The following is a 27,408-nucleotide window of genomic DNA, read 5'->3' on the forward strand; positions in this document are numbered from 1 at the left end:
TAATACATTGAACTCGATTGCGATCAAATTTTGCTATGCGAGTGTATAAAACGTAATATGCGTGTGGTGTGTGTACATTCTTTAGTTTGGGACAAAGTAATTCTGACTAATCAATATATATATATATATATATATGTAGAATATGTATATATTATTATTATTATTATGATACCGAGCGTTTTGTTCAATTGTCTCGATGAATAACAGCGGAGGCATCCAATTGACTGTAGCACTACAAATGCTGTCGACAGTGGGTGATGACGGAGATATACGTCGTCGTCGTCACAATCGTAATTACAATAATATGTGTAGTTTCTAAAAAATAAAAAATAAATTAAAAATCGTGTAGTACGAATGTAATATATTATATATATTTCAAAATTTACGGACCTCGCCCAATTATTATTATGTGACTGCTACTAACGCTCTCGCCACACACAAAAAAAAAGTCCTGTATACATTCCATAATATACTATTATAATAACACTATAATATAATATTATAGGCGGCGTTCTTGTATCTGCTCGTTTATCTAAAATTCGTTGATAACTAGGAAGAGAGTGAAGCAACAGCAGTAGTAGTAATAGTAGTAGTAGCAGTAGTAGTAGTAGTAGTAGTAGTAGTTTTAGTTGTAGTAGTTGTTGTAGTAGTACTAAGTAGTAGCAGAGCTGATAGGTCACGACCTTTGTTAAATGGTTAGCACAATAATATTATAAACTACGTTGGTGTACATTGTTTTTTGTGGGCAATAGCGTGCCGTGTGTATCTTTTATTTATATAATAATAAAGATATAATATTATACAATGTATAGATATAGATGTGTGTATGTTACATTTTAAATAATTAGGTAGGTACACGTATATCTTTTATGTTCTACGAAACACTGTAGTTACTGACATTTCTGAAACATTTTTATATTATATTCATAAGCGCTCACGGGCATTTTTTGAAAACATGTTTGAAAAATAATGCTGTTTGCCTAATGTCTGATTTTAAAAGCCTCGATAGGGGGAGGATGTTCATACGCTCTTCTTATGTGACTAAATTTTATATCTTTACGAAGTAAAGATAAATAGTTCACGATGTAATGAATAATAAATTGTACAAATTCTTTGTTTAATTCTGGGCTCATTATAACTTTTATTCTATTTTAGAAATCGGTAGGTAGTAATTTTAATCAAAACATATTTTACCTAATTAAAAACAAAAAAATAACTATATTATTTAAAACAAATTATCGAGTTTATGTATCAGTAGCGTACAAAATATATAACATTGATTAACACCATGGTATAGATTATAATAATATTATTATAATCTACCGTGATTAGCACTGATTAATTAAAATAAAATCATCTCAAACTATGTAAAGTATGCTTGATTATATTAAGGATTTTTCTAAAAAAATGTATTTTAATATGGATCTTTATATCTATATATAACATTCCTATAGCAATATTAATATTATTTTACTGACCTTTTGAAGATCGATAAACCAATTTATAAATTACGTAGGTATATAAATCAAGTTGATTTGAACTATGTATAATAAGATTATTGTATGGGTAATATTTTCATACGCATTTCGCTGTTTTAGTTTTATTGGTATTTACTATTTGGTATACTAAATACTTCAAAATCAATTTTATCTTTATTTTGTCAAACCTTCGAAAATGTTGTTGAGTATGTAAATATTAATGCGTAATTTAAAATAATTATTTTTTACTCTTAACTTAGTGTTTTATTTATAATTTTACTACTTTAGTATTCAAAATTCATACTTTATTACAGAAAAATCTTATTATTTTAGAAATGTTGAACTGTTATTGAAGTATAAAATTAAAAATATTTGGCAGAAAACGCTGATTTATAATTTACTTATATACCTATTATTACTCACATAAATGCGCAACGTTTGGCCGAGGACTGTAATAACTATTTTGTCTTTTTAATCATTTTCATTTTGGACCTAGTAAAAGATTATTTTAAAACATAGGTATAATATGTTGTATTAAAATATGTATAAAAAAAATTCTGCTGAGTTTAAAAATCTTACATTCGAAGTGCACGTGGTATCGGAGTGATCATATATATAATATTATTTATTATTGACTAGTGAGGGTTACTGATAGTTAACGTAATTGTTAGACCTATACGTGGGGATGACCGCTATGGTTACAAAATAATAGATCCTTAGCAATAACCTCACATTTTGAGGTGTTAAACGCAATTTTAAAAAATTATACATTTTAATTTTATTTGTATTTCTGCAGACAATTGACTAATAATTTTTTCTCTCTGTTTTCGATCGTCAGCGAACACGTGCTTATTTATAGTATATTATAGTAATAAATAAACTAATAAAATAATGATAATAATTATAACTATGATTTTTTTTTATTATTATTATAGGTGTTTTATTATGCTTTATGGTTGAAAACAGATAGCACATATACATGCAGCTATTATCTCGTTAGATAAATGTGATTATTGTATCTTTTTAACAGAATATACTATTCCTTGTCATCACTCGAATAATTATATTATTATAATATTATATGCCTACTCAGATACTCATCGCATATTGCAGATACAGTATATACCTATCTTATCTACCTATAGTCCTATACACATATAAATATAATAAGAGATACCAGATGTAATGCGATCGGGTTGACGGGTTCAATCAACCATTTCGTTTTGTTACTCTGATTGAATGGAGAAAATCCATTTGGAGTTTGTGCAAAAAAACCGTAAAAACCAGTTTATTGGATTTGTATTTTATTCCATACGTTATTTTTCTTGTACGCCACCGTCATCCTGTGTAACAAAATCAAAAACCTGTTATTACTGTATACTTACCTTTTTTTTACTTTTTTTTTTTATAATCGGTCGGTCGGTTTATTCAAATCGAACCGGTCGCAGTCGTCTTTTTTTTCGTATATGCACACACAAAAGTATATCGTGACTATTATGCCCTTAAATTACTGCAGGCACGGGGTTTAATTGTGGCCCGCTTACAAATTAAAAAAAAAATATTTAATATTATGTATATATAAACTAATAAAAAATAAACACTGAAATGTTTTCAAAAACGTATGTATAATAAATAAATCAAATGTGTACTGGTGGCATGTACAGCAGACCACCGCAGAGAGTTTTAACGACTAAATTAGGTATATATACGTGTAATATGCATTTAACTAAATGTGTTTGGTTTTCTCTACTTATATACGTATACATATTATACGTCAGAGCGTTTATTTCGTTTACAGCCACGTCGAAGGTTTGGTTGGGATTGTTCTACAACCAAACGATATATGTACCGAATACATGACGTAAATTAATTTTTAACCCTTCGTTTGGGGTCCAACGATTGTGAAAAGATATAAAAATAAAAACCACCCATGCACACGTAAATATCTAAGTACTATACGTATCGCATCTATATTATACGAGTCGGCATTATAATATGTGTCGGGTAAAGATTTTTCATGTATAATCGTATTATTTTTTTCTTTACAATACTAAATTATTTAGTCGTAGTGGAGTCAGTGGAGAAATACGTACGTTTTTCACTAAATGTATTCGCGTGTAGTTGTCAGACTATAGTTATCTATATAAGTTATCTGTGTTTGTAATAACTAATATTATACAAAATACTAGTTTAGATAGATTTATTTATTCGGCCTAACTATCAATTAAGACTCGTTAGTAAAATCTCTTTTAAAAAATAAAAAGAGTTGTTTCTATTGACTCATGTATAGATATTTTCTCGTTCATTGAATAATTGTCATAACTTATATAGATACTGCTATAATCAGCAGGTACTGGATATAATAAATATTTACTAAAATTACATTTGAAAACGTTATTTATATTGTATCAAATACTTAATTTTCTTAAGTATAAATTATTATTAGTTTTATTTTATAAGATAACTCGATTGTTCATAACGGGATAAAAAACTATCGAAATTTCAGTCTAAAAATAAGGTAAATAGTTGCCTTAAGCAATAAGTGTATACATTTTTGTGCACCTGTATAATGCACAATATCATAAATTTATTCAAACATTTTAAATTTGATTAAATCGAGATTGTCTTTTTTAATGCAAAACGCCAAAACGATATATTATATACTTTACAACTGCAATTGCAATGAGAATAAATACTTGATAACTAAAAAATGCACAAATATATATATATTATAATATTATAGTGTATATTATAATGTATTTATAGGTAGATTGGTGTATTATCTATAGGTACTTATTTTTGTTTGAAAACACGCCGCTTTTAAATAGATTGTTTGTATAAAGTGATTTAGTCAAGCGTCAGCAAATTTTGGCATAATCGTGTTATATTAAGGTTATTTAAAGTTGATTACTCAATCTAAAGAAAATGTTAGTTTAAACACTAATATATGTATTTATTAACATAAATAGTATTACTCTTATACAGGTATGTACTATGTACACCAAAACGAATCGTTACCCGTTTTACGTGTACGGACTGTGCATAATAATATTATGACAAATTTCTAACGCCTCAATGTGTGTATTTGGTCTAAGACGTATATACATTATCTGTCGGTATTGTAAATGTATATATATATATATTGTTTTCAACACAGATTAAATTTATATGAATGTAGGTATAAAAAATAGATGTTTAAATTCTTATTATCACTCTTATATTGTCGAAACGACATTTCGTATACGGTTTACCCCAAACCTCTCGATATAATATTATCATAACATAATCACTCACACCCGCATTTATATAATATATCATCATTTATATCGTTAATAAAGTTGTCCTCACTTGTATAGGCCATGACCAAGAATAATAGGGATAACAGCCACGTTTTAATTTTTTTTTTTTTTTGAACGAGAGCATAAATATATATGTATATATTTTTGCTTTTTCCATATTGTAGTGTTTTCGTTATTTTTTTCAGGTAGGTATAATATATACAGGTAGGTACTCGTGTAGTTTTATTATTATTACCATCATCGTGTGGTAACTATAATGCTATAAGCTTATAACTACCTACCAGAAACAGCGTATTTACTGCTTCTATAGTACCTAAGTACATGGCACATGCAGTGAGCAGGTGAAACATACAAATTTCCCTTCGCTCTCTACTGCCTCCCACGAGCCCTCGTGTACACAATCCATTGTGCATTTTTCTATGAAGACTTGATAATATGTGTTTACACGCTGTGTCCACGAATGCACGAACCATTGTGTTCTCGAGTTGGACAAGAATTTTTTAATAAGACATTAATTATTAGGTCGGTTAGATTTTAGATTGAAATGTATAATATTTGCAATTGCGAGAGACGACTCGTAGCAATATAATATAATTTACAATAATTAAAAGAAAGAGAGGAAAAACAAATGATAAAAAATCGATTTAGACATTTTATGATATTATTATTTTGTAGTACAAAGTGTCCTTGTTTATATATCTGTATGTATAGTGAGTAGTTAGGGCTAGCCAACGTCCACAACATTACACACAAACACATTAACACACACACAAGTATAAGTAGTTGTAGGTTGTATAATGATAATAATAATATACATAAAATGCGTGAGTGTGTGTGAGTGCGTAGGATTCGTTTGACCTCTGATACGCTCGTGGCAATAGGATCTAAAAATAGACTAATTTATCTCAACCAGTGCTTCTCAATTTTATTGTGAAATTTTTTTTCGCAAAAACCGAAACTTATTTTTTGATGTGGCGGTATAGCGAAGATGGTATCGGAATAATGTTTCTATACCTATATTTTTTTTAAGCCAGTTTTATTAAAACTATTTTTTATATTTGTGTTTACAGATTTGAAATGGTGACGCGTTGAATTAAGTTGCTTTCAAAAATGGAGCTGTTGGTTTGCAGGTATGCCTAATTTTATTTTATGCAACAGACTTTCATTGCTACCGGCAATTATTTGATTATTTCAACGACAAAATCAATAAATATTAATTACATGTTGTCACGGAAGCATTTGCATAATATTACAATAGTTTAAAAATTGCACAACTTTTTTGTAGCTTCGCGTATATTATTTGTTATGAAATTGTAACATTTAAATTTTAATTATCCATCTACTTTTAATTGTATCTAGATTTATTCATAATTGTTATAAATTATTTTATAAGTACAACTATCAAAGTGTATTGTAATTATGCAATGAGGCAATATGGATCTCTGTTTTACGTAGATTTTACTCGTATTTCTGAGTTACATACGTACATATGTTAACTGTGTTAATTATAAAGAATTTATTTTCAACAAATAAATATTAGGTATACTCGTATATTACTATTATTGTGTCACCTATCATTAAATGATCTATATATAGACTTTTTAAACGACTATAAAAAATTATTAGTACTTATATCTATAGTTTTTTATTTATTCAAAACAGTCAATTTAATTTTATATTATAATTTTAAATTACGGTGTGTGGCAACTCGGTTTTTATTATAATAATTTACGTTTTATATCATTCATATTACCTTAAACGTCCTCGATCCTCAGGTTTTAAATGAAATGATTTTGCGATACTATCGTACGTTTATGTGTTTATATATATTTTCCGGTTTCATATGTATAGTTTATAATTCAACGCGTGATAACTGTTCGTGACGTCAGTGAGTGACTAAGGGGAGCTGTAGGAACCCGCGCGCAGACTGCTGGACCGTTCAAATCTATTAAAATGGGATGCAGTGTGTCCCAAATATGATCCATTATAATTTCGTTTATACAGACACAAAATATATACTGCATTTTTTCACAGCCTATAATAAGTGTCTCGCGACACATATTTGTCATGATAGTTTTTATTTCTTATATTATTATTATTAGGTATTTTTAATTTTTATATATAGGTATATGTGTGTAAAGAAATAATAAAATTGACGTTTGATGTTTTCACTGCATTGTTTTGTATTTTTATCCCTTCCCTACTCGAAATAAATCAAAACGTTACGGGCGAAATGCATATAAAATTATAATTCATAAATAAGCGTATTTAAAAACGATATCATTGTACTCATAGGTATAGTGGTATACCTATATATTAAGTACGAGTTAGTTCATGTGCATACTAGGTTTAATATAAAACTATATTAAATATATCATTGACCTTTCTTCCTGTGAATTATCTATTTTATATAAACCTAATCTGCGTAACTTTCCATCGTTAATAATATTTAATATAATTTATAAAATAAATATGTATGTGTATATATTAATTGTATTGAATATGTTATGGTTGATTGTACGTACAAGTACTAATAATAATAGTGGTGTGATATGCACATACCTGACATTCGTTAATTGTATTGTTTCTTTCTGAACAATTTGTTTGTTTTCAAGATTAAAATATTTCCAATTCAAATCACTCTCGTTTAAAACCGCCGTGTTTATTGTTATAAAGTTTGCTCATAAAATATGCTGATCAGTGTATAATGTAGAATTTCTGTGCATAAATAACACTAACATTATACCTAATCAGTAAATATAAATTCAAATTATTTTCATGATCACGTGCTTAATGTAATTTTATACCGTCATAATTTGTTTAATATTTAATAATATAACTTAACCTTATACACCCCTTTTACAGTGAGCGCACAGTTCTTATTTCTTATTTCATATTCTTACCTAATGAATATATTTGAATACTATTATACTATGCTATTATCAGTTACGAATTTACGGATGACAACCCCGTATTCATCATATTATAGCGTCATATTTTTTTTTAGAAGTCGACGAAATAGATATTAATAAATAAATGTCATATCAGTCAATTTATTTTTGATATACCAATAAAAATTATCTTTTTATGATCTCTATAACATAATATTTTTTAATAATATGATATTGAAATATATTCATGTATACCAATTTATACCTATATATATATAAAATTAAAACGTTTTCTATAACTACAAATGTCTCAATACTTAAACGGTTTTAAAAAATTTTCATCTTTAAACACCCTTATTATACTTGAGTTGTATTCAATTTTATTAAATTTGCATGAAAATTACATCATCGTACATTTAAAATATGGATACAACTAGTATAAACTTAGAAAAAGTTACATTATTCCATATCACATTCCTTTTTCGTGTATGCTTATAAAATATGGCTAAATTAAATAAAAATATGTATTAAAAAATAAGTGTTAGATATTTTTTGAAAATGCATTATGCAGAAATATATATAACTACTCTAAATTTTATTTTCCATGTATTTTCAAAGACTAATCAATATCGATACACTTAAATACGTGTAAATATTGTAGTTACAAAAATAAATTGCGTTGTTCGTGCAGTGAACTTATATTATTTACTGTTCATTATTATCGATTCTCAGAATTGAGTCGATACTTGATATAATAAAATATGATAATATTTGAATTATACATTGTTAGTTAATACAATTTCTGAAGAATTGTCAGTTGTTTTTTATATTTACTGTCCCTCGATGTAGGTATATAACATGTTAGTAATATTTGTTGTTAAAAACATCGAACATATTATAGTTATATTATCGCATGTACCCAAAACTCACACTTAATTCGTAACGATAATAAAAATACCTTACCCTAGTCCAAAAAACAAAAAATAATAATAATATTTTTTCCTCACTATTTTACAGACTTAGAATTGTCAGCACACAATTACCTAACCTAAGTCAAAAAATTAAAGTTAAAGCACCAAATAGGTATTAAAAAAAATATTATTGTCAAATATCACTATATCGAGTACCGAAAATTGACAACCTGCTACCACTGATTCATATTTATATGAAAATAGTCATGTCATCATAATTATGCCATATATACTTCATATTGTTATAATACCTAATAAATGACGTAAATAAAATTAAAATAGAAAATCCAATATCAACTAGCTGTTTTATCGGACTTAATCAGGCGTATTATCGGACGTAATTTAGCCATAAATATAATTCCGAATTTGGAACGGAACAATACAACTACCAAAACATTGTCGATTCCTTTACATTCATGACGCATATAAAGGTACTGCGGTTATTCGGCCATTTTAAACGATACAGAAAGCTGTTTCAGTGAATTTAAACATATAATTTTTTCAAATGTTTTAAAAGTAAACTAAGTTAAATCATTATTGGAGCAATATATTACCTATATATCTTTTGTATAAGTACTTTATACGTATAATTTGACACAATATATTTGCCACCCTTAAAATGTTTGTGTTCGGAGCATAATCCTTCCTACACATGCAGCGACACCTGCATAAATTTACCTATAATACATATAGTTATTATATTTTTACCGTGGATTACGCCTATATACATTTCTAACACGTATCTGTTTCGAGCAGGTGAAATGCTGAACGGTCGACCGAAGGCGGCGGTCCTAATCTTGTTGCTTGCGTTGTTCGTTCTCACCGGACCTCCTGGGACGCTGGCGGATAACACCGGCAGCTCGTCGTCCGCAGCCGCCGTCGCCAACACCACAGACGCCTACACCTCATCTACCAATACCACCACCGCCCTGACAGCCGACAACATCACCACCACCGCCTCGGCAGCTCCCAGTACTATATTACGGAATCTGACGATCGGCTATCTGACCGCGGCCAGGGGGAAATTGGACAACCGACAAGGCCTGTCAATTTCAGGAGCCTTAACTTTGGCGCTCGAGGAGGCAAGTATACCATAAAAATATACGATAATATTTTCCCCAAAACAATATATTTTAATATTTAGTCGTTTTATGATGAGAAACATGCCGTTTATGCGACTGTTTGATATACAATATGTATTTGCATTTAAATAATTACAACCTGGCCCCAGATATATTGAATTATTCTATATAAGCCTTTTTTCGAACATTTTGCTTAATGTGTTATTACTATTGCCCTTAAACCAATGTGTACACGTAAACAGCGAGCTTTGCTTCATGATCTGAAGATGGAAGATGGTAAATGCTTCTAGAACGGGTTTTTGATTTTTGATTTGTTCGCAGATCGAGGATGATCCGCACCTGTTGCCCAATGTGTCGCTGATGTTGAAATGGGAGGACACGCATGGCGAAACAGTGCACGCGACCAAAACGATCACGCAGATGATATGCGACAAGGTGGCCGTGTTTTTCGGACCCGAGGGCAATACGTGTTATACTGAGGCAATAGTCGCGCAGGCGTGGAACATTCCAATGATTAGCTATGTGAGTACCTTAGGTTTTTTTTAGGTTGTAAACTTTTGACAAGCTCTAAATTAAGTTCCGTGTTCTAAAACAGAATATATTAGGTTCTATAAACTAAATTAGGTAGGTATGTATAGTTTCTATTGTACTATTTACTGTGCATTTATGCAAGTAGGTATACCTTTCTTTTAAAAAAACAAAAGTTGATAGAGATAACAAGACGCGTGTCCAGTGATAAATTATCTACATCATTTAAGTGTAGGTATATCATGTTATTATGATGTACAGCACGAGTATTAAATACTATTAATAATAATAATAATATAATGATGTTGAACACACTGCGCCTACTTTTCCTCGGCCCGTTTTTCTCGCTTGATCATATTATTATTGTTGTTGTATATTATTATGTTGTCGATGTTTAATGTATATATGTCATATGTATTATTAATATATCGTAATTAAGGGTAGGCAATTATTGATATATTTACAATCAATTGCCGGCTGCAACAGTCGAACTCACACGTGTACATCATCATATATAGATAAAGCAATTAATTGACATTCTCGATTGATCCATTCAAATAATCAAAACTAATTATGTATCTGATTAATTAATAAAATAAGATTAACAATTAATGTACACCGAAGATAATATAATATTTATAAAAAAAAATCTTATTATTGAAATAGTTACTATAAAATACAAGGACTATGCAAGGTTTTTATAGGTTCATTTATATATATATTTATAAAACACATTTTACAGCATTAATGACAAATATTTTATTCTTAAATATCTTACGTGTTTCATTATTTGTTTAAAAATTTAACAAAAACTATTTTTATTTAAGGGTTTTTCAAAGATTAAATAGTGTCCTTAAAGACTTACCTATTATGTACATTTTTTCAAAAAAATTGTGGGAGATATAGTTTTTTGATTCCTTAACTATTGCTCGGACCTATACATTTTTTGCTGACAGCATATCGATAGTCCTCCGCTATAGACGTAGTTAAATTATTAATAAAATTGAACTCACTATTTCGATAGTGTACAATGTGCATACTGTAAGTTCGTGTTCTTAATAATTGTTATATTATACGCGTTGATAAACTATTTTTTATGTCTACCCTATTAATCATACTTATAGTATAAAAATAATAACGTTACGATGAAATTTAATAGTTTTATACAAACAATTCAATATCATAAAATGTTCACAAAACATATTCTAAGAACAACAAGTCAACAATATTTGAAAAGATTGATTGCTAATAATGTATATAAGTATATTATGTTCAGCAATTTGATCGCCGTCGTGAAAATTGTTTCTTATCCATTAATCTAATAATTTGTTTGCATATACTTGTAGAAGAGGATAACACAGTGACAGTTTGACTTTCTATAATAGGTACGAGAAAATTAATAGCCTCCTCATAGGTGTTCGTATAATAATAGTATCAACTTAAAATATATATATATAAATTAAAACATATATAGTAAAAAACAATTATATTTTAAACATGATAGTTGTAATATTTTTTTTTAGGTTCATTCGAATTATAAATTCGTTTACATTTTTCTTTGACACGCCTATTCAAATATAACTTTCGAATTTCAATGATTCAATGTGTACCTATAATTTTTTTTTTTTTAATTACAAAACATAATTTAAATTTTATATCTAATATATTTGTATACCCCCAAGGTCTGAAGCAATTTTGTTCTTAATATTTCTGTATTGGTTGTTAGGGTTTATATATTAATGAGATATAATACTTGCGTATACCATTTTATACTCAATAATAATAACTATAAAAACAATACTTCACAAGGCTGTAAAAACTATGTTAAATGTTTTTTCCATTTCTAAAGGTTTAAGTTTATTTTTTTTTTTAATGGTTTATGTAACATTACTATATATTTATACAATTGTATTATAATAATTAAGCCATAACAAAAAAAAAAAAATAATGTTATTTTATTTTATACAGCATTTTTTCTATGTGCCGTTTCATTATATTAATTGTGTAATTTGATTTGTTATTGATTTTTAACTATGTTCATCATATTTTGCATTATAATCAGAATTTTTTTTCAACCATATACTTAAATAAACAATTAAATGTAAATTATATTATCAATGATGTTTAGTGCAATGCAATATACCTACAATAAGTAGGTATATGAAAATATAATACATTTATATAGGTATTGAAAATGTATATGGACTGCTGTAGTAAAATTTTTAGGATGAATATAATATCATTTTTTTACGATTACAGTGATTAAGAGACTTCCGTGTTTATACGTATTGCTTTTTTATTTAAAAAAAAAACCATCTCAGTCCACCCACTAAACTACACTTATATCATACCTACTGGAAATTTTATCAATAATTTTCAATTTTTTTTTTAATTTTTTTTTATGTATACTCTTGTTAATGTTATAACTATAAGACTTAAGTAATAAAATAAAGGAAAACATGTACTCGCTTTGTAAGTACTTCATAAGTTGGTAAATCCACTTTTATTTTTCAATTACGTTTGTGAGTACACACAAAGTGTGTTTTACGACATTGAATACAACTCATAACGTCGTTTAAAATCTTATAACCTCCGCCAAAGTCATTAATATGAGAAGAACATAGCGTGCGTTTTATGAACGGTTAGGTTCCGGTTATTATTAGTGTTGTTTGCAAAATTTTTATATACTTTTAGTTCATCTGATGTGTAATTAAAATATACACTTTATGTACAATTCGTTTACGAAAAAAACTTATGTTTACACATAATTGCAACATTTCTTTGGTTTTTACTGTATTATTTGTATTATTATACACAACCTACTGTACTGTTTTAGTTTTTATGTATTAACATGGTATAAATACCAATATAATATTATGTTTAATAAATTATTTTAGTTTTTCGGCCACCTAGATTAAATATTATTTAATGGATTTCATTTTGCGTGATTTTTATTGTAAATCATTTTTTAACGTATACTCTGCTTTGTCTTTAAGTAAACTATATATTACTATAGTTATAAATTGTGCAACTTTTAAAGTATCATATGACTTCAAATAAATAAATAAATAATATTTTTTTTTTGCATAGTTTAATACGAGCAATTAATTAATTATAATGTAAAAATTATGAAAAAACAGAATAAGTAACTGCTGTTGTTTGAAAACATCGCCAAACTTTAGAGTTCTTATAAAAATAGTTTTTAATAAATTAATAATCTATCCGCGTGCATCAATTATTTCCCCTTTAGTTATTGTATTATTATAATTGTACAAAGTATTATTTATTATTATTTCAACATTTTCGTTTAACGGTAGGAATACTGTGAAATTACATGTCGATGCCGAGTTTACGATATTTTAACGGTATTATGTACTTAGTATATTAGAACAATAACAAAATATTATAATTTTATTATTGTCTTTTATATAGTTAATATGTTATTATGTTTTTACGGAACCCATCACAATTGTTTAACATATGCAACTGAAATGCATTTAATTGTCGTCTCTCACAACACTGAGGCCTTTTTATACTATAGAAGATACACTATAGTATCTGCGTCTACCGATTGGGGTATGTATACCCATAGCTGGTTGACAAATAGGGTAGTCATTGTCTAACCCCAAGGTTATATTATATAACGTAGTCAACGGATGTGAAAACGAACGACGAAAAAATCTATACATAGCGTTTTGGTTAACGTGTGCTCAAGCATTTTTCAAGGTCGTTTTCTGCTATAAATAGCTGATGACAGATCTTTGTACTTTTTACCGTTTTGTTAGGTTTATGTTTTCGACTAGAAACGGCGCGCGGCCATGTGTATACAGTTGGAAGACAGCTCCCGCCGTCATTCTATAGGTATTGGTAAAGCTAAATCCTCTTATAGCTTTCTTCTCCTGTGAAAATAATTTTCGTTCCTAAATTCAAATAGTAATCATTTATGGCCAATAAAAAAATAAATATTTACTATCAAACGTTTGAGCTGTTCTAAGAAATGTATAGCGGTTTAAGCACTTGCTCGTCCTAGCGGAAAAGCGGTAGCATGGATAATAATAACATTGATTAAATATACAAAATTACAATTTAATTAATTAATATAATATTTAATAAACGGTAGTAATGAAACTGAAGAAGGATGTTGAGTGAACGAAATTTACGATTTTAATCGTAATTTCACGTTACAATATCTCGAAAATATTTTCGTCTTTGAATTTTGTCACGGAGGAGTTCAAACTCTGATATCCACTTAGGTCTAAGGTTCTAGACATCAAAATTCTAATAATTTCTGCTTTTAGTAAAAATTTGTCATGTTTTCCAACACCCATTAGATAAACGGAAGTAGTAGGTATATATATATTATTATATACGACCATAGAGGAACATTTTAGTACATTTATATAATTCGCTTAAAAATTAAATTATCATAAGAGTCTACTCAACATACAGATCACATAAGTGGGTGTCCTCACAATAGTCGTTGATTTATATAACACAAAAATTGTAGTAACGAGTCAATCTTGTTCAGATTTTCTTGTTCATAATAATAGCATTGATTTTTTATTACAGTATTATATAACATTATTTAGGTTATGAATTATTAAGTATTAGCTACTAAGAAACGATCTTAGACGACTTAGGCCTTAGGCCACCCCCTCAAGTGTGCGTAGTCTAGTTCGTACATTTTTTCTGTTTAAAGTGTTTAAGTAACAACGTTTTTTATAAACCTCAGTTATGTAATAATATACTATAATGATGGTTACAATATAATAAATAAATATTAATTATTTTCTTTACCTTGAACGCCGTTATGTTTTTTTTAAACTTCAATTTTGTTATTTATCTTTTATATTATTATTCATTCGCAAAGAATCTAATTATACAAAAATATAAATTGATTTCAATAGCACGTAGTATAGATAAATTTATTTGTGTTATTACTTATTATATTAGATATTAAACACACATCACATAATTTTGTGTATAATGATAGAGCGTTTTATAAATCTTATTTTATTAAGACTTACGAATCATTTGATAGAATATTATGCGCCGACTATAACCTAGCTATATTTAACATGTTTCAGAAATGTGCCGATTACAAAGCATCGCAAGTACCGACGTTTGCTCGAACTGAACCTCCGGACACTCAAGTAATGAAATAAAAATATACAACTATATCTATATAATCATCATATAAAATAACTGGCATGGCAATTGCGCCGAATATCACAGGTAAAAATAGTTAGGTAAACGAGGTGACTAAGACGGATATACAATATACATAGTTTCATATATTTTACTCCGATGGTTTCAAAATATATATGTAACTTAAATGGAAAAGTTCACTAATTTTTTTTTTTTTTACACTATGCTTTTTGTTGGAAAAAAAAATATAATTATTAATTTATAGATTTTTTTTTATTGTAAATCGATATATTTTATACAACCATAACCATTATCAATAGTATACATTTTTAAATCAAACTTTTTAGTATCGTTGATCTCACACAGAAACTTAATTAAATATATTTAAATATTAGGCATTTTTTTCAGTTTAGATTTTACTGTATATTACATAGAAACATTCACACAAAAACACGATGTGTAATAAGTTAGTTCAGATAGTCAATAAAATATTCGGTGCCGTTGGCGAACATTCAAAATAACATGTACCTATTACCTACTATATAAAACTAAAAATGATTTAATTTGTGTTTTTTTATATTTTTTCATAGATCACCAAATCGATTATATCCTTGCTAAGGTATTACAACTGGAAGAAGTTCAGCATAATCACAGAAGAACCCTGGAAGAACGTAGCCGAGTCTTTGAAAATCCAAGCGTTACAAGCCAACATGACCATAAACCATTTCATGACGATTGTCGATCCGCACCAATGCTGTGAACAAGATCAGTCGTGCTGCAACGTAGGGCATTGGTACTCAGTAGTACAAGAAACTATGGTCAATACCAGAAGTAAGATTTTTTACTCACCTTATTCACTGGTTACACATAATTACACTAACACATAAATGTATTTTCTCCGTGTCACCTATAATTGAATATCGTAACTGTCGCTGCAATGTCATATAACTTTATAACAACAATATAAGAAACCTTGTGATTCTCAAACTTTTGTACTATTAAACAAAATTTTAAATATCTATAAATAGTTCAAAAATAGTCAAAATACTTTGAAACTATATCATGACTAGTCTGCTATTATGGTATTTGTTGAAAAATTTGAGTCTCTGTATAAACTATCCATTTTTTAATAATTATAAGAAAAAAACAAAACCGATTTTGTCGAAAACTGAATTGAATGAAAATTTAATTTTTTTAAAAAAAAAGTTCTTATATTTACTTTATTTACTATTATTTATATCTACCCCCCTCCAAATACCAACTAATTATTATTTACTACCAGAAACCATTATCAAAGTTATAAAAGATTATTGAATCATTTTTCTACTATATTATGTCTTCAAACAAAAAAAAATCATTGTAAAACCAATACTGTATTTTATCGATTCAAACATAATTTAAAATATTTCCGAGAGATAATAAAAAAAAACTATAATTAATTTAATAAACGACTATTCAATTTTCTTTCCTCGAATTTTTAAAAAGAGTTAAGAGATTAATGTGATTTGAAAATAGTATAATTATTAATTTATACTTCAAATACGAATAGATTAATTTTATTATAATACTATAGCTAGGTATATTCTTGTAGAATTCATTGCCCATAATAATATACCACCGCTTATATATAGGACTTTTTAAAATTTATGTCTAAAAACAACCTAATTTTCTAACTTTTTATTTACTGTATAATATTAACACTATTTATAGTGTTTAATAATATTTTATACGAATAATATTTTTTTGTACTGTTTAATAAAATAAAACAAAGATTGTTTATTTTAATAATTAATTGTTGGTTATATATTATTATTTTTATTTGGTCATAAAATACTTATTACTTATGTATGATTGAGTATTATTATATTTTTTCGTACAATAAACGGTTTAATTAATATTATAGTAATCTACACATCATTTGTATTTGAACAATGAGTATCTCGATGAAGTAACCTCGCGTCTTCATTTTTTTTTTTTTTACTATAGGTACTTATTAGGAGTAGGTACTTATTATAAAATAAATCAAATTATGTATATTTAATTAATACACATTTCATAACTTTCAAGCTATATTAAACTCCTTTTAATTATCCTAGGAAAAAACTTGGATAATTATGTATCGGAATCAAATTAATTAGTTTTTTTAGTTTGCAGCGACAGTCGCGATAATAATATGTAGGTATTTAACGTAGGTACAACGTGCTATTAACTTTCCGAATAATGTATCAAACAAATGTATTATAACTTCTGAACGTAACTTAATTATATAATTTATCATAATATTATTTAATAATTAATTAATACATGGCTTCTGCCCATCCTACGTCTGTAGTACTATAAATATTTTGATAGTTAAATTTTTTTTTTTGACATACCTACATTTTATTTTTTAGTTTACGTATTTTTGGGCGTTGCTAAATCACTGGTGGACATGATGAACACAATGCATGCCTTACAGCTATTCGACAACGGTGATTACATGGTCATTTTTGCGGATACTAAGATCAACACTTGGAAAGACTCTCAACAATATTTGTGGAGTAATTATAATATTTTAATATTTTATTATTTAAACGTATATATTATATTATTATATTAAACTTATTTTCGTGTCTTGATTTTGCTTCATGTAGGACAACGTGATTCATTCGATATGTCGAATTGTATGGAAGAGAAAAATTTTCTCAAGCGTGCCCGTTCGTTGTTGGTTATTGTTGCCTCTCCACCGTCACCTGAAAAATATGGAGTTTTCACAAATAAAGTTTCAGAATACACCAGCAAAGAACCGTTTAAATTTCCAACCCCAACCGTGTTTAAAAACGCATCATATGTCAAGGCAAGTACTGTCCACCTTATTTTTTCAAGTACTTTATATGTTTCGATCGTAACACTAAATTATTTTTTGTCGACTTACAGTTTGTGTCCATTTATGCTGCCTATTTGTACGATTCGGTTATGTTATATGCACGAACATTAGATCTTTTGCTTAGAGATAAAGCAAACGGTCGGGAATTAACAGGTGAAATGATCGATGAAGTAGCTTATAATGGAACACTTATCATTGAGACACTTGTCAAGAATATAACATACCAGAGTAAGTAGAAATTAAAAATACATTTGTAACTAATAGGTATGGTAGTTATTTACTGTATTACTATAAATATATTATACAATGTAATTTCTTTATAGGCATTACTGGTGCAACAATCAAATTAGACATTAATGGTGATTCGGAAGGAAACTATTCGGTGGTAGCTTTGAAGTCGCACGATTTTCAATACCATTTGAATGAAGGAAATTTCTCTTGCCCGTATTACATGATTCCTGTGGCTCAATTCTACCACGGTGAATTACTGGTAAGAATATGCAATCTAGTAATAAATAATTGTTTTTCATTCTTTAAATGTTTGATATTATATTGTTACTTGTAAGTGTAGGAGTACAAATTGAACTCTCCTAATTTAAAAATTGAATGGCCCGGTAAAAGTCGACCAGACGATGAACCGAGTTGTGGCTTCAACAATGAGTTGTGCAAAAAAAATGACATGGAAAAAAGCTCCATTATAGTCGCTACAGTTTTGGGGCTAACTTTATTCTGTGCATTTGTTATCACCCTGTCTATATATAGAAAATGGAAAATAGAATTAGAAATTGAAGGACTATTGTGGAAAATAGACCCATCAGATCTGCTTGGATATTACAATAAAGATATTGTTTCATCTCCAAGCAAAGTAACTGCATTCATTTAAGTTGAGTATTTTTAATTTTATCAAACTGATATTGTTGTTTAGTTGAGTTTGGTTTCGGCTACCTCATATGAATCCCGTTGTGGACTTCAAGTTTTTGCAACGACTGGTCATTATCGTAACATAACAGTTAGAATTAAAGAATTAAAATTTTCAAAGCGCAAAGACATTTCTAGAGAACAAATGAAAGAAATGAGATTATTGAGAGATTTAAAGCACAGCAACGTGAACTCTTTTATCGGTGCTACTATTGAACCATTACGAATACTTATAGTTACCGATTATTGTGCTAAAGGAAGTCTCTATGTGAGTTTTTTCTTGATTTAATTATATGTTTATAAAACCTATATATGTATTATATTCTGTTCAATGAGAGAATATGCTGGGGCTCAATAAATTCTTCTATCCATCCTTTTGCTCCTGCCATTGATCAGTTCCTCTATAGTAGTATTTCATATGGAAATGTTCAATTGTCAAACCTTAGAATGTTCTCTTATTGCATAAAATATATTAATGTAAATTAATTTTTTACTTTATATTTATGTAGGATATAATAGAAAATGAAGATATTAAACTAGACAAAATGTTTATCACATCTTTAGTTCACGATCTCATCAGAGTAAGTTGTAACCGGCTTTACATTGGTCTAATAACTCTGTTATTAATGCTAATTACATTCTAATTTAATTGAACGTGTCAATCGTTAGTGTACCCCATTGTTGTGCAGGGTATGATATTTATACACAACTCGCCTTTAGGTTGTCATGGGAACTTAAAATCATCTAATTGTATTGTAACTAGTCGTTGGGTATTGCAAGTCACTGATTTTGGTCTACATGATTTGAGGCAAGGCGCGGAAAACGACTCTATTGGTGAACATGAGTATTATAGAAGTAAGCTTTTTCATAAATTATAATCATTATCATTTAAAAATCTTTATACAATATATTTACTTATATTTTTACTTTTAGATTTATTATGGAAAGCTCCAGAGCTATTAAGAGACTCTAATGCATCCGTAAAGGGAACACAAAAAGCGGATGTATACGCTTTTTCTATTATCTTGCATGAAATAATGTGTCGACGAGGTCCTTTTGGTGCTTGCGGCGTCGAAGAACCTAAAGGTTAGATACATGAAAGGTAACAATTTTTTAGGTAAAAACCCGTGAGCCCCAGATAAAATATTTAAGTTACATTTGTGTTTATTACCAGAAATTATAAGACTGGTTAGGTTAGGTTATGATGAAGTAAATGGTGTGCCACTGAGGCCTAGTATACATCATTTGAGAGACTGTGAAATGGCAGAAGACTATGTCATCCAATGCATTACCGATTGTTGGGATGAATCACCAGAAAATAGACCAGACTTTGGCATGATACGTGCCAGACTTAAAAAAATGAAAGATGGAAAGTATGTTGGTCATTATATCGTTATTATTTACCACATATTTTTAATGTGCCCTATCTTATTAATTTAGACATAAAAATATAATGGATCAAATGATGGACATGATGGAAAAATACGCAAACAATCTTGAAGATATAGTCAATCAACGTACACATGAAGTGTATGAAGAAAAACAAAAAACTGAAGATTTATTACATAGGATGCTTCCAGCGTAATTATTAACTTGGTAGTTTTGATTTATTAAATTTAAACTTAAATTTCATATTACTTAACAGGCCAGTAGCAAAACAATTAACTCTAGGACACGGTATTGAACCAGAATCATACAATTCAGTTACCATTTACTTTAGTGATATTGTTGGTTTTACTGCAATGTCTGCTGAGAGTACTCCTTTACAGGTTAGTTATATAAATATTAAATAGAAAAGTTTTTTTTTTTCTGTATAATATAGATAATAAAAATATTAATATATTAAAACCAGGCTGCATACACAATCACTTATAGTGTAATGAATCAATTGTGAGCCAATGGTCCCTTTAACAATATTTAGTAACCCATGGTTGGTTATTTAATTTTAGAAAATCAGATTATAGAGCACTGAGATTCTGGCAAATGTTATTTCGTAACAACCGTTAAATATTTTAATTAATTTTTTTTATGCAACCTAGCATACAAATATTAAATAGTAAAAAAATACAAATTATATAATAATTACTAATTTTTGTATTTAAGGTTGTAAATTTTTTAAACGATCTTTACACATTATTTGACAAAATCATTAAAGGCTACGATGTTTACAAAGTTGAAACAATAGGAGACGCTTACATGGTGGTATGTATTAAATTTATTGTTCTTACCTTATTCAATTACTAATTTTATTTACATAGTATATATTAGTATTCACTTATTTTGTTTTATTACAAATTACAATTATCAAATAGAAACTATATTGTTTAATGCTTATTATAGGTGTCAGGGTTGCCTATTAGAAATGGTAATAGAAATTCCGGTGAAATAGCTTCGATGTCATTAAATTTACTTGAAGCCGTAAAACATCACAAAATTGCACATCACCCAGAAGCTACGTTAAAATTACGTATAGGAATTCACACAGGTATTACATGATGTCTTGATTAATCATAAGATTTTTATAGCAATTCATTATTTTTATTACTTATCTAAATTGCTAATATTTGGAAATGAATAGGACCTGTAGTCGCTGGTGTAGTTGGTCTTACAATGCCTAGGTATTGTCTGTTTGGTGATACTGTAAATACAGCTTCACGAATGGAATCTAATGGTGAACCTTTAAAAATTCACATAAGTCAACAATGTAAAAATGCTCTTGATGAACTAGGAGGTTATATAATCAAAGAACGTGGATATGTTAACATGAAAGGAAAAGGAGATGTACTCACTTATTGGCTTGAAGGGACAACTGAAAAGGCTATCAAAAGAAGAGATGTATGTAAAATAAACCATGAAATTCCTATGCCTATTATGGCTATAATTTTGATGAAAAAAATTTTTTTAGGTGGATTTGACTGAATCACCTCCTCTGTTTTGTGGATCAAAACGCCACAGTCCGAAATTATACAACTTTGGAGAACACGGCAGTAGACGGCCATCATTTGCTCCACGAGGAAATTCATTTGATCAAAATGCCAAGGACAGTCAGACTATACTCCACGAACAGAGACCAACTCCTTTACCTTATCCTCTGCTTGAACCACGACGTAAACAAATGATACATTCTACGTCTATGGATCCATTTCCTAACAAACACATTAGCAGAGTGAGCTCAATGATCAAAAGAAGTTGTCGTTCATTAGAGGTTAGAATAGTAATATTACTCTATAAAAACACACACATATATACTATCTTAAAATTATTTGTTTGCATAGGATTCAAAACTTCTTAATGATCAATGCACAAAAGAAGAGCACTGTGAAGAAAATGTCGATGAAACTGTAGTTAATGGGAGCCTTCAATACACCCCTTTATTGTCAATAGAAGACAATAAACGATGGCATTCTTTCGAAGACATTTCCATGGAACCGCATAGAAAAAAATTGGTTTCAAGAAATTCAATTAGGAGTTGGTTGGTTGGATTATTCAATGGCACTGCTACATCTTGTCGAACTAGCGAAGTATCATTACGTAAAACGTATTCAGACAGGCAACAGATTGTTGACAAGGAGAGTGTAGTTTAAATCAATAAGTATCATACTAGGTTTGAAAATAATTTCAAGTTAAATTATCACTAAAAAAAAAACTTAAAAATAGGGAAAATTATTATATTGTAATCAAACACAATTGAAGTGCTGTATAACACTTCACAATTCTTTGACAATTTTGATTATAGCCTGTATTCTGCTTAAAAAAAAAAAAAAAATGCACAGTTATATCATTGGCTTCATTTATGCCGGCCGTATATACAATATACATAATATAATAAATGTTTTTTAGACAAATACTTTTTATTGTGTTACATAAAACGTGAGTTAAATGAAACAATAATTAGGATTTGTTGGTATTTCTTACTTTTGATTTAAGCAGAAAATCACATCACCAAGTTGTTGGATAGGTACCATTGATTATTTATTATTTTTATCATTATTATTATTATGGATATATTATTATATTGTTATTATTATTACCTAATTATTGTGCCATTCAATAAATTAATAGGTATCTATAATAAAATAATGTGTCTCTTAAATATATTTTGTTGTAGTTATTTATTTTATTTTTACTCATTTGATAATATTAATAGTTTAATTATTTTTTAATGGTCAAAGTTACTACATTATTACAATAGATAATAATATTATAAAATATATAGATATATATAGATTTATATTTATTAAATATATTTTGTTTGTTTGTTTATTTTTTTTTTTTAAGTTATATAATTGTTCAAAGTTTTTAGATATTATAAATTAAACTAAATAGAGCAATTTGGATTTCTTCAATTTTTTTTTATATATTTAAATGATCATTTCATTTTTTTTTTTTTTTTTGGGCTAAGTATTATTGGTCATAATTCTGTATATTTGTTATTAGTTTTTGAATGTGACTTAGCATTATAGTAAAAAAAATTGTTTTCATTATTTACCATCATATTATTGTAGCTTCATCTTTTTAAAATTTGCATCTTAAAACTATGTGAGATAATATTTATCAAATTATTTTATTTCTTCGTTATTTTTTTCCAAACAATGTACCCTCATTGATAATAATTCATTATTTTCCAGTCTTGTTAAATGTTTGAATTTAATTTTTAATTTAATATTTATATTAATTATATTATTTATACCAATCCAAAATTATTACAACTTAATTGTTTTTATTAAGCTTTGTATTTGTTTTCAGTAACTATTCAGTATTCTATCATTTTGGATATTAAACGACCGTTGATAGTGTTTAAAAAAAAAAAAACATAATTTTTGTCTTACATAGGCTTACTCATACATTATCCTATCCTCTAACAGAAAGTAATTGTCTCAATAAAATGTTCTTCATTTTTTAAAGAGACAGAGAGTTGGGTTAGCATTATTCTGACCATTAACAGTTTTTACGAGATATGAGTTGCCAGGAATCTTAAATTTTGGATTTATTTAGTATTCACTCGGTATAATAAGTTGGGATCCTGAGTTTTCTTAAAAATTTCAAAAAAAAGTTATCGTGGTTTAATTCTGTTACAAATCTTGATTAAGTTTTGAACAATAATTGTAAGCAGAGAGTGCTTGTATGATATAAATATCTGTGATATGTTTAATAAACTCTACTATTACAAAATGTTTGGATAAATTTTACTTCAATTTATGGAGAGTGGAACAAAAGAAATAGAAATAATTTAAGAAACAACAATTCATATATTACACATAATAAAAATATTTATTTACATAATTTTTAAATTTAATATATTGAAAATTCAATGATGTATAAAAATATGTTATGAACAGTGTAAATAATTTGTTTTTGATTAACGCTTTTAAACAATTAATGTGTCCACCTGAAACAAATAATTAAAAAAAGTTGTAAATTAGCAATAACAAATAACCTAACATTCTGATTCATTTTTACACTTCAACAGAATCTAATGGCATTTACTTAAAGTATGTAATCATCATTTTTTAATTTTCCAATCTATGGTTTTATAAAGTCTAAATTATAATTTAATTATCTGTCGATAAAATAAAATAAATATGAACAAGAAATGACAAAATTAAGAATAAAACATAAATATCCATCATATTCATCTAATGAAATATAATTACAAATATTATTATGTATAATGAATTTTTTTAATTTAGTACAATTATAAATAGAATAAGTAGTGAACTAGTAGTCCACCAAGCTTTAGAATTTTAACTTTTACTACAAGATAAAATATTCATACAGAAAGTTATAAAATATGTTTATTCGTTTAAACAATATAAATAAAATAAAAATGTATTAAAAGTATAATTTTTTTTTTTAAATATTAACACTTACAGTCTAAGTACTTTGTCTTTTCCGCCAGAAGCAACTTTATGTCCATCTGGGGACCAATCAACAGCAAAAACTTCATCAGCATGACCTGGAAGATCACCTTGTAATTTTTTGGCTTTCACATCCCATACTAAAAATATAACAATAATTCTGGTTAAAATTGTATGTTAGAATTAATTAATGAAATATAAAGACCTTTTAATGTTGAGTCTGCACTTCCACTAACTAATAGTCTAGAATCGGCTGACCAACATATCATGTAAACTGCTTGTACATGTCCTCGCATTGTTCCAAGAAATCTAAGAAAACCCAATTTTTTATCAACACATGAATTATTTTAAAGATTACTAAACCTACTGTCCAGTTTTTCCATCCCATAGTTTTATAGATTTATCGAATGAAGCAGACGCAGCTATTCGTGTGTCAGGAGAAAACTGTACACAATTGATTAGCTGTTGGTGTCCAGTCATCCTTGCTAAATGATAAGACAAATTTTTTAATTGTTGTTGATATATTATACACGCAGATGATTATTTTGAACAGGATCAATAAGAATTATTACCAATAGAGTTTTTACTACTTTCAGGGGCCCACAAAAAAAGCGTAAAATCATCTGATCCAGAAATTAACCGTTCGCCACCATTTGCGACAGCAGCTTCATATCGTTTTTTAGCCTCGGCTAATACATTATCATCTAAAAAACACGTATTAGCACTTATAAAAAATTAATAAATAACATTTTAACAAAAGAAAATAAGTATACTTTTGTCAACATTGGAACAAGGTAGGGGTACCATTGCTGTTTTTATCACATAGTCAGTACTAAGAGCAAGAGTGTTCACCCAATGAGCATGGCCTTCCAACGTCCTACATAAAACACCCTAAACATAACATAAAAATAAAGGCTTGTACTGTATTTCATCATAAAATTAAAATACCAGTATGGTTATTTTAAATCAAAGTATGTATATTCACTACTAACATCATCGGCTCTCCAAACTTTAATCGTACGATCTTGTGAACTGCTATACAATAAGCCTGTACCACCCCATTTTAAGCAAGTAATACTACGGGTATGACTAGTAAGAGATCTTTGGCACTGACCAAGTATTACATCCCAAATACGGACATCTCCATCTTTACTACTACTCGCAAATCTAGAACAATATTATGAATTTGTAGAAATAAATATAAATTTTAAAATAGAAAAAATTAAGTATCTTATTTACGTTCTACACTCTGGAGATAAATGATATGGAGCCCAGCATAGAGCAGTAATCCATTGCTTATGTCCGGTCATCGGTGGACCAACCCGTTTGCCAGTTTCAACATTCCAAGACATTATCATTCCATTTTTGCAACCCGAAACTAAATATTTACTATTTGGAGACCAGGCAATACACAACACCCAATTTTTATGACCTTTAATAAACATAATATTATAAATATGAGTTAATCAATATTAATAATGAATAAATTTAAAGTCATTAATAAGAGGCAAACCTTCACAGGTATGCAATGGTGTTTGCATGTCAAGATCCCAAAACCTGACCGTGGTGTCACCAGACCCACTAGCCAACTTCCGACTGTCTGGACTGAACTGAACTGATATCACAGCTTCTGCGTGTCCTGGTAACGAACTAAATACAATTTACAGTAATTTACAACAATACAAAACTAATCGCCTGTGTACACATTTTACACAGCATTAAAATACTGACCTAGTGCATCTGGTGATAGGACGAACTTTGAACACAGCTTGTTCTTGATAGACAATATCTACTACGAGTTCAGTGCTGAATTTTTGTTTTGCATCAAGACATTCATCTAGATTGCCAGTGATTTCTTTGTCATCGACAAAAAATGCGTAAGGCACAGTCTCATCCTAAAATTGTATCGTTTTTGTTAATTTATTCGCTACGTGAAGTTCACTATACAGGTATTAAGACACGATAGTTTAGGAAATCGGTCAATTATTACTTGTTTGAGCAACGAATTGCAAATCAATTGTAAATGATCGACGGTAACATTTCGAGGCAGATCCATCATGTTGCTGACCGTCTCGCCCGTTTCCGATTTGAAACGGGCCAACACCGTGCTCACTGCGTCCTCGGTCATTTTGTTTTAAGTGACTATTAACAACGTAAGTCTATAAGCAAAATAGTAAATACTGTACAAAATTCGACTAATAACAACGCATGAACAACTTGAATATTGACTATTGAGATGGACCGGATCTGTCATCTGCGCGGCATATCTTTCAAAAACATATTTTGAAAATTGTGATAATGAAATAACCTCAAAACAATTCTTATCTAAATATGAATACAGTTTAGCCATAGCATTATCGCAAATTATT

The 27,408-nt window shown here is 28.3% G+C and overlaps 2 protein-coding genes across 5 annotated transcripts in view; one reads left to right on the forward strand and one right to left on the reverse strand.

The window, feature by feature from the left end:
- The window catches only part of LOC114122813 (receptor-type guanylate cyclase Gyc76C-like), a 42,060-nt gene extending 18,786 nt beyond the window's left edge, over nt 1-23,274 (forward strand). For 3 of the 4 annotated variants that reach the window (XM_050198653.1, XM_027985580.2, XM_050198652.1), the window contains exons 3-24: nt 5,848-5,907; nt 9,396-9,721; nt 10,043-10,243; nt 15,337-15,402; nt 15,988-16,228; nt 17,791-17,937; nt 18,031-18,233; nt 18,314-18,491; nt 18,587-18,753; nt 18,835-19,128; nt 19,189-19,449; nt 19,691-19,762; nt 19,871-20,036; nt 20,115-20,267; nt 20,356-20,554; nt 20,622-20,762; nt 20,827-20,950; nt 21,285-21,383; nt 21,522-21,666; nt 21,760-22,016; nt 22,087-22,386; nt 22,457-23,274. In XM_050198653.1, coding sequence (XP_050054610.1) covers nt 9,401-9,721; nt 10,043-10,243; nt 15,337-15,402; nt 15,988-16,228; nt 17,791-17,937; nt 18,031-18,233; nt 18,314-18,491; nt 18,587-18,753; nt 18,835-19,128; nt 19,189-19,449; nt 19,691-19,762; nt 19,871-20,036; nt 20,115-20,267; nt 20,356-20,554; nt 20,622-20,762; nt 20,827-20,950; nt 21,285-21,383; nt 21,522-21,666; nt 21,760-22,016; nt 22,087-22,386; nt 22,457-22,765 — 4,044 coding nt within the window. In that variant the 5' untranslated portion in view covers nt 5,848-5,907; nt 9,396-9,400 and the 3' untranslated portion in view covers nt 22,766-23,274. Of the gene's footprint in view, nt 1-5,847; nt 5,908-9,395; nt 9,722-10,042; nt 10,244-15,336; nt 15,485-15,987; nt 16,229-17,790; nt 17,938-18,030; nt 18,234-18,313; nt 18,492-18,586; nt 18,754-18,834; nt 19,129-19,188; nt 19,450-19,690; nt 19,763-19,870; nt 20,037-20,114; nt 20,268-20,355; nt 20,555-20,621; nt 20,763-20,826; nt 20,951-21,284; nt 21,384-21,521; nt 21,667-21,759; nt 22,017-22,086; nt 22,387-22,456 lie in introns of those variants that run through there. The other variant, XM_027985581.2, reaches the window with a different exon arrangement.
- A 1,136-nt stretch (nt 23,275-24,410) lies between these two features.
- On the reverse strand, nt 24,411-27,311 carry LOC114122815 (notchless protein homolog 1). Its single transcript, XM_027985584.2, has 11 exons — nt 27,030-27,311; nt 26,771-26,934; nt 26,553-26,689; nt 26,279-26,471; nt 26,032-26,206; nt 25,813-25,930; nt 25,612-25,743; nt 25,407-25,524; nt 25,245-25,348; nt 25,053-25,179; nt 24,411-24,570 (listed from the first exon to the last, which is right to left on the reverse strand). The coding sequence occupies exons 1-11, from the start codon at nt 27,165-27,167 to the stop codon at nt 24,558-24,560; spliced, it is 1,419 nt and encodes a 472-aa protein (XP_027841385.2). The 5' UTR covers nt 27,168-27,311; the 3' UTR covers nt 24,411-24,557.
- Between the last annotated feature and the right edge of the window lie 97 nt (nt 27,312-27,408).

The sequence above is a fragment of the Aphis gossypii genome, chromosome 1 (assembly GCF_020184175.1).
Source record: "Aphis gossypii isolate Hap1 chromosome 1, ASM2018417v2, whole genome shotgun sequence".
Lineage (NCBI taxonomy): Eukaryota > Metazoa > Arthropoda > Insecta > Hemiptera > Aphididae > Aphis > Aphis gossypii.

Excerpts from the sequence above, each read along its gene's own strand:
- LOC114122815 (XM_027985584.2), bottom strand. The coding sequence starts at position 27,167 with ATGACCGAGGACGCAGTGAGCACGGTGTTGGCCCGTTTCAAATCGGAA. Across the intron at positions 26,690-26,770 it reads CCTATCACCAGATGCACTAG|TTCGTTACCAGGACACGCAG; the intron begins GTCAGTATTTTA and ends AATTGTATTTAG. Across the intron at positions 26,472-26,552 it reads ACCATTGCATACCTGTGAAG|GTCATAAAAATTGGGTGTTG; the intron begins GTTTGCCTCTTA and ends TGTTTATTAAAG.